Below are 7,760 nucleotides of genomic sequence, written 5' to 3'. Positions count from 1 at the left end.
TTTAGATGGCGGCGTAAGCATTACAATCTTATTTACTATTTAAATTTTTATTTTAAAAGTCATGTATGTTATGTAATTGTTATATTTTATTGCAAGAGTCCAGACATCTTTGTCTACGACGATTCGATGCTGATTTCTGGAGGACAGAGAACATCCCACATAGAGTGTTAGATTATTTACGATATCTGAGATTTTATGAAGTATATCGGATTGGTCGTATACAGATGGACGTTGGTCTTATTACTGCCTTACTTGAGAGATGGCATCCAGAGACACACACATTTCATCTTCCATTTGGTGAAGCGACCATCACTTTACAGGATGTCAGCATCTTTACTGGACTACCAGTTGATGGAGATCCAATTACCAGAGTTGATCCCATGCTTACCATTCCAGAGTGGCAGGCTTTGTGCTTGCGATTGCTAGGATTTGAGCCCGATGCATATTTTTCGATCATTCATGACTCAGGATTGAGTGTTTGGATGATCGTTATCGATATTTTCATATTACGGATGATGCACCAGAGGAGATGGTGCAGCAGTATGTTAGGGGTCAGGTGCTGCGATTGTTAGGTGGTGTCCTATTATCCGATACTTCATCGAATAAGATGAAGTTGATATTTTTGCCATTATTAGAGGATTTAGACTTCACTCGTCGACTCAGTTGGGCAGTGCAGTACTAGCTTGCCTATACAGAGCTATGTGTCGGGGTTCTTATGCTGATCAGAGCGAGATTGATGGTTATCTTGTATTATTACAGGTATGTGAATTAAAAATTTTTATTTTTAATATTTAATTATATTTTACATTGGATATATCATCTATTTAATTTTTAAAATTTGTAGATTTGGGTATGGGAGCGTATGCCGACTATCAGTCCATTACGACGACAGTTACTCGAGATGCCATCAGAGCAGCAGGATCTTGATGTTCCATTCAGACTAGACTGACCATTGGGATACAGGTATCAAAATATTATTTTTTTTATTTTAAATTTATTATTTTAAATTTTTTTAATATTAATACATTGTGAAACAGATGGAACGTTGCATTTAACGTTCATCACGTATCGACGAGAGTGGCACGGGATTATAAGTGCCAGTTGGATACATTAGTTGATATATCTAGACGGATAAATTTTAAATTTTTTACAAATATCATTTTACAGTATTCATAATCTATTAAAATTTTAGCTTATTAATTTTTTTTATTTTAACTATATCAGTTTTTGTGGGAGCCATATACAGATGAGATATTGGCTATACTGCCGCAGATGTGTACAGTTGGACACGATATATGGACTGCTAGAGTACCACTTATTTATTTTGATATGGTAGAGTGGCATCTTTCCGATCGTGTCCTACGACAGTTTGGTCAGACTCAGAGCATCCCAGAGCAGTTTGATACCAGCCAGGGACTTCATCGTATTGATCGACGAGGGAGAGCTCGTATTGACTGGCGTATCAGACATGCAGAGTACATCGATATTTGAGATGCACGTCGAGATCACATTATTTATGGTGATCCTATTTTGAGAGGTCGTTCATATACCGATGACTACATGGCTTAGTTTTTTAGCATTACAGTGCGAGTCATTGGACAGTCTCAGTATGCAATTTCTGGATACGAGGGCGAGAGTTCTACTGTGCGTCTTTTGGTAAGATTACGAAAATTACTTTATGTTATTTGTGTTATATTTTTATTTTATATTTTACACTATACTGACTGTTTTATTTTTATTTTGTAGACTGATTCTATGTCGAATCTCGTGTTGGATGCTCGTCGTGCTTTATCTACGACTAATGAGAACGAATGGATTCGGATACTGCTGGAGATAGAGAGAACAAGTTCTAGAACATTGGTGGCGATTGGTGTTGATCCATATAGCTGTACACCTTGGTATGGAGCAGTTCCAGCGCCAGATATGAGTTATACGCTGTCACCATATGTTTCACATATGCCATCACCACATATTTCGCAGATATCATCATTCGATGCTGCACATATGTCACTGCCTTTTGATCCATAGATAGCAGCGCCTTCTTCTTCCTACATCCTCCAGATAATATCATCGGGTACCAGTTGGCCACATGAGTATGATACTTTCTTTTCAGGTCCATCCGTGTATCCAGATGAGAGAGTTGAACAGGTCTCTCAGTCCATAGATGATCCGACAGCATCAGTTATTCCTGAGCAGCATGATCAGCAGATCTCCTCCACGGATATAGGCAAGGAGCCATCACAGTAGGAGCAGTCGGCGAGGACCTTCCTGAGAAGGTCCAAGCTACCACGGGCACTGCGACGTCCTTGTGAGACTTAGTCTTTATTATATTTGTATTTAGTATTTTTTATATTTTTATTGTACTATTTTTTGTACGTTTGATATTTTTATTCTATTTAATAATATTAAATATTGATTTTATTTTATATTATTTAATTTCAAGTGATCGGATATTATGCTTTGTGCATATGGATATACATACTCGAACGTGTCTCAGAACATTAGGAGAGAAAAAGTTATGTTAAAAGGACTATAAAAATTATAACGTAAATAATAATATATCGAATGTTGCTCTTTGAATTGATTTTGATGATTACGAAGCATTTGAGGGGATTACTAATGATTTTGGCTTGGAAAAAGATTTATTGTATTTCAGGAGTAAAATCATAATTTTATCAGATCTGATTCGGAAGCCTCAAGAGCAAGAACAAAAGATGTGTAATCTATTGGAGGCAATTTCAATATTTTTGGAAGTGTATTTTGTAAGAAAAATAGGTTTATATTTTTAAGTCGACCCCATGAATCGACTCATGGCTAAAAGGGCTGAACGGTACGCAAAATTTTTGGCTGGCACACTTTGTGAGTCGATCCCTTTGCTTTCTTTCTGATAATTTTTATTTTTAAATTTATTTTTTTTTGATATTTTTTTTTAAAAAAATTAATTTTAAATGAGAAAAGTAAGTTGAAATGATTTTTTTATTTCAATTAAAATTAGATTTTTTTTAAATTCAAAATTATTCTTTATATTTTTTTACCGATCCTCTGACGCCGGCGGCCAACGAAAAAGAGGGAGAGAGAGGAGGCAGCTCACTGCCGTGCCGTCGGAGAAGGGAGAAGAGGGAGAAGAGGGAGAAGGGAGAAGGGAGAAGGGGGAGAAGGAGAGAAGAAGGGGGGAAAAGGAGAAAACGCCATTTCCTTCAGTGTTTTCTTTTTTTTTTCTCTTTTCTTTTTTTTAGTTTTTTTATTTTTTTTCTTAATTTGTTTAATTATTTTTTATAATTTTTTAATAAATAAATTTAATTAAATTTTATTTATTAATTTTTTTAATGAGGATAGTAATTTGAATGATAATTTTTAATTTAAATTAAAGTTATTTTTTTTAATTTATATTTATAATTTTTATTTTATTACTATTTTTTCTCTTTTATTTACTTCTTTTATGATATTTTTTTAATTTATAATTTTTATAATTTGAAATTATAATTTTAGTTTTCTTCCATTTTTATCTTTTTGACATTCTATTACGTATTTTTTTCTTTATTTAAAATATTTTTTAAACAATTATATTTAAATTAATTTAGTTATTTAAAATGTAATTTTTTATTTCAATTACAATTACAATTTTTATTTCTTAAAATTAAAAATTAAAAATTTTATTTTTCAATTAAAATTATATTTTCTATTTTTTTTCAATTCTATTTTTTTTCTTGTTTTAGGGTATTTTTTATTTTTTTACAATTTTTTTTTCTTTTCTTGAGATAATTTTTTAAAAAATATTTTGAAATGGACAACGTAATTTGAAATGATATTTTTTATTTGAATTAAAGTTAAAATTCTTATTTTTTTTAAAATTTAATTTACAAATTTCTTTGTTTCATATTTTTTCCTCATTTTTCACTTTTTTATGCATTTATTTTTTTATCAAAATTTAATTCAAATTAAAAATTTAATTTTTTTATTCAAATTTACAATTATATAATTTTACTATTTTTTTCATTTCTTTTTGTTCTTATGAAATATTTTTATGCTATTTTTTTTATTTCTTTCGAATATTTTTTAAATAAATTAATTTAAATTTGAGAAAGTAATTTGAAATGATATTTCTATTTTAATTAATTTTAAAATTTTTATTTCTTTTAAATTTTAAATTTTAAATTTTAATTCTTATTTTTTTATTTTTTTTAAATTTTGATTTTTTAATGATACTTTTTATTTTTTTTAAAAAAAAATTTTGAATATTTTTGACAAAAATTTGAAATGATGTTTTTGAATTAAATTTAAATTTTTAATTTTTTTAAATTTAAATTTTTAGTTTTCATTTCTTTCACATTTCTTTCTTTTTTTTCCTTTTTCTATGATATTTTTTATTTTTTAAATTTTTTAAATTTTTTAGACATTTTTTTAAAAATATTAATTTAAAAAAAAAATTCATCTAAAATTATCTTTTTTATTTGATTTATATATTCAAATTTTTAAATTTTAAATTACATTCAAAATTAAAATTTTAATTTTTTTATTTATTTAAAATTTAAAAATTTATTTTTTCTCATTATTTTTTAATTTTTTTTTTTTTTTGCGAAGAAAAATAAGAAATATGGTGTTGAATGATGTTTTTAAAAATGTCATTCGAAATGATGTTTTTAAGTGATTTTTTTTTTTTTTTCTAGATGATACCAACATGGAAAAATATTGAATGAGGTGGTAGGGAGAAAATATCATCCAAAATGATATTTTTCTCTTTTATATTATTTTGATAAGAAAAATTAGATTTTATAGGAAAGGAGCCCCTTCCTCCACTCACTCCGAATCTTTTTATCCTCTCTCTCTCCTTCTTTTCTTAGCCCATTGCTTCCATCGGTCTCTGCGGAAACGAGAAGAAATGGCGTCAGTGAATGGGAACGGAGTGAAGGCATCGCCGGAAACGGAGCACCCCCCGAAGGCCTTCGGGTGGGCGGCCAGGGACACCTCCGGCGTCCTCTCTCCCTTCTCCTTCTCTCGAAGGTATCATTCTTCTCTATTCCATCTCCGAACACAGGAGCTAAAAGTAGAATCCTGCCTCCCTCTTTGTTTCTTCTTTGTTATTTAGTTTAGTTTGGTTTGTTGATGTTATGGAAAACCCCATGGGATTCTCCCTTTCTCCTCTCAAGTATTTCTGGTATCATTTCTTTAGATTTGGATTGATTTGTTTCTTCTACCGGTTTTTTGTTATTTTATCTGCGTCCGAACATGGTACGAGATTTTTTTTTTTCTTTTTCCTTTATATTGCTTATGTTATTCTAGACAATTTTATTGATATAGTTTTTAAGGTCGAAAAATAATGGAAATATTCTGAAAATGAAGCAAAGCTTGGAGAAAAAGATTGGTAGGTCTTCTATGTTCAATTATTCTTTAATCTGTCATATTTATAATTTTTTATTTCCTTTTCGAATTTTTTTGGGCATAACGGACCAGAAAGCGGTCCCAGTGGTTTTATGCGGTCGCTTCTTACTGGCACTCAGCACCACATCCGTTTGCTGCTACGTTTCCCCGGTGACCTTCCCCGGAAGGTTCTGAACCCATTGTTAATGGTTTTTGTTGTTAATTTTGAGGTCAAAATGCCAACTTTGCCCTCGGTGCGAAAAAGAGCCTTACTAATGCGCTACACTTGCTTCTGGACGCAAGAGGAAAATAAAAAAATTGTTACTAGTACTTATTAGTTATTTTTACTTTTTGAAGAACAAAAACCTTTCCGAAGTTTACTTTATTTGCACATGGATCCCCTTGGCTCAAAAGATTGCTATGAAATTCCTTTGCCATTCGTCAAGGGGGCCATGAATGCCTGCCTAAAATGCCATGACTAAGGTGATAGCAACTTATAACAATTATTCAATAATAATTTAATAACAAAAAAAAAGTTGCCTTTTCTCTTTTAAATAATAATAACTGCAGTTACTTGGATCATAGAATCATATTTATTATGATATAAATTTTAAATATTATTGTTTATTTTGATGCTGAAGGAGGGCAAGATCATTTGGGAGCACTAAGCTACACTCATATAAGCAGCTACGTAAATTATCAATAGACTAAATTGTATTTTCTTTTTTAAATACTAACAATATTTCCTTAAAAGTTGATGCTGAATAGAAAAATAACTGGATGATGGAATGCATCAATGTCTTTTGTGGGAGAGTTGCAGTTTCTTTCCCTTAACCATTCTTTATTATTGGAAACTTGAAACGGCATTATTGATTTTGATGATGAATGAGACCAGTGGTAATTTGGATATATAGCTAAACTTTTTTCTATTTATAAATTTTGTCATTTATGTAAAGAATAAAAGGAAAGAAACCAAAGAGCTCTCAATGATGGTTGAGTTTGCTGTTAATCAGTTAATTAGATGGTGTTTTATGTAGCCAATCACACAGGATCGATATTATGGGATTCTAAGATGCATCTTCCTATTCCATTGTTAAATATTTTGTTTGCCGATTCCCATAAATGTACTTATACTCGTTTGGTTTAATTTATCTGATCCCCCCCACCCAAAACCCAAAAAAAACACAAAAAAAAAGAATCATTAGAAAATGCTGGCATAAAGAGAGAAAGATTGATTCTAATGGTCAGACTATCCAGATTGATGCTAATGGTTAAACCATCCATTGAAAGTTAAAGCTGCCTTTGGCTACTCAGCAAGAGGAATAATTATTGTAGTACGGTGGTGCAACCTCCCACTATTGTTGGTTGAGAAGTCAGTATCCCTTCTCTTCTTATATGAGAGCAGCAATAATTTCGTGATGGATCTATATTTTGTCATCTTGTTTTCTCTGAAGGCACAATTTATAGATTTGCCCTGTTAGTGTTATTGGAACTCAAATCTTTTGAAATACTGCATAATGATCCCATCATCTATTTCCTGGTTGTATTGGTTGGGTCCATTCACGGATAAGAAGAAAATTATAATGCTTAATCGCATGGACATTTTACATATGTAGCTTTACCTGAATTTTGAACTGGTGGTTTTGCTATTTTGACTTTTTTATTTTGATCACCAGAATTATATTTGCTCCCACTTTAGTAAATTTATCCATATGAATTATTTTACCATATTTTTTGAATATTTAGATGTAGAGCTTTGAATGCTGGTTAATGTCCTAAGTACTTTATTGTGTTTTATTCAAGGTGTTACACCCTGTTTATAAACCTTTTTGCACCTACTCCTTAACCTGCCTACTTGTTATGTTTATGACCAAGGTCTGAGGTCTATGTGGACCAGATTTTATCTTGTCTTGTCGTCTCTATTTTTGTATGAACAAGCTTGACCAAAACCTCGCTATTGACCATATGAAACCTACATTTGTTGTCTGCATTAAATGTTTGACTTGATTCATCAATAGCCTTGGTGGATTCAATCCTTTATTTGAGAAGGACCGATGGTATAAGGTGCATTACTCTGTTTCACGTGGTACCGGCAGAGCTTTGAATGCAGCATCAATGTATTATGTCCTGACTGTTATTAACGTTCAGCAACCGCATGGATGGCTTCTACTGGTGTTCCTTCTATTTTCTGTAATCTTTCATTAGGACCACGGTTTTGCTGCCCCATTTCTTGGTTCAGTTTGTTAGGTTTCAATTCCATAGCCCAGTTGAACATACAAACATGGAATATGGTACTAAACATGAGCACTGAAGAAAGTGAATGCATGGGTAGTTTGCTTTTTAAGATTAAAATATTACGGGGAAGTCATCTGATGAAACATGGTGGCTAAGTATCTGGATTG

The 7,760-nt window shown here is 31.3% G+C and overlaps 1 protein-coding gene and 1 long non-coding RNA gene across 2 annotated transcripts in view; both read left to right on the top strand.

The window, feature by feature from the left end:
• Nucleotides 1–358: 358 nt before the first annotated feature.
• On the top strand, nt 359–1,642 carry LOC140854043 (uncharacterized). The gene is made up of 3 exons (XR_012137174.1): nt 359–759; nt 845–963; nt 1,038–1,642. It is a non-coding gene; the product is annotated as an uncharacterized lncRNA (long non-coding RNA).
• Nucleotides 1,643–4,774: 3,132 nt separating this feature from the next.
• The window catches only part of LOC105037700 (probable mannitol dehydrogenase), a 5,632-nt gene continuing 2,646 nt past the window's right edge, over nt 4,775–7,760 (top strand). Inside the window, 1 exon segment of the mRNA XM_073249371.1 lies at nt 4,775–5,001. Within this exon segment, the coding sequence (XP_073105472.1) occupies nt 4,880–5,001 (122 nt within the window). The 5' untranslated portion in view covers nt 4,775–4,879.

The sequence above is a fragment of the Elaeis guineensis genome, chromosome 1 (assembly GCF_000442705.2).
Source record: "Elaeis guineensis isolate ETL-2024a chromosome 1, EG11, whole genome shotgun sequence".
In the NCBI taxonomy this organism is placed as follows: Eukaryota; Viridiplantae; Streptophyta; class Magnoliopsida; order Arecales; family Arecaceae; genus Elaeis; species Elaeis guineensis.
The sequence above is the reverse complement of the archived record's forward strand: the minus strand, read 5'-3'. Positions and strand labels throughout refer to the sequence as shown.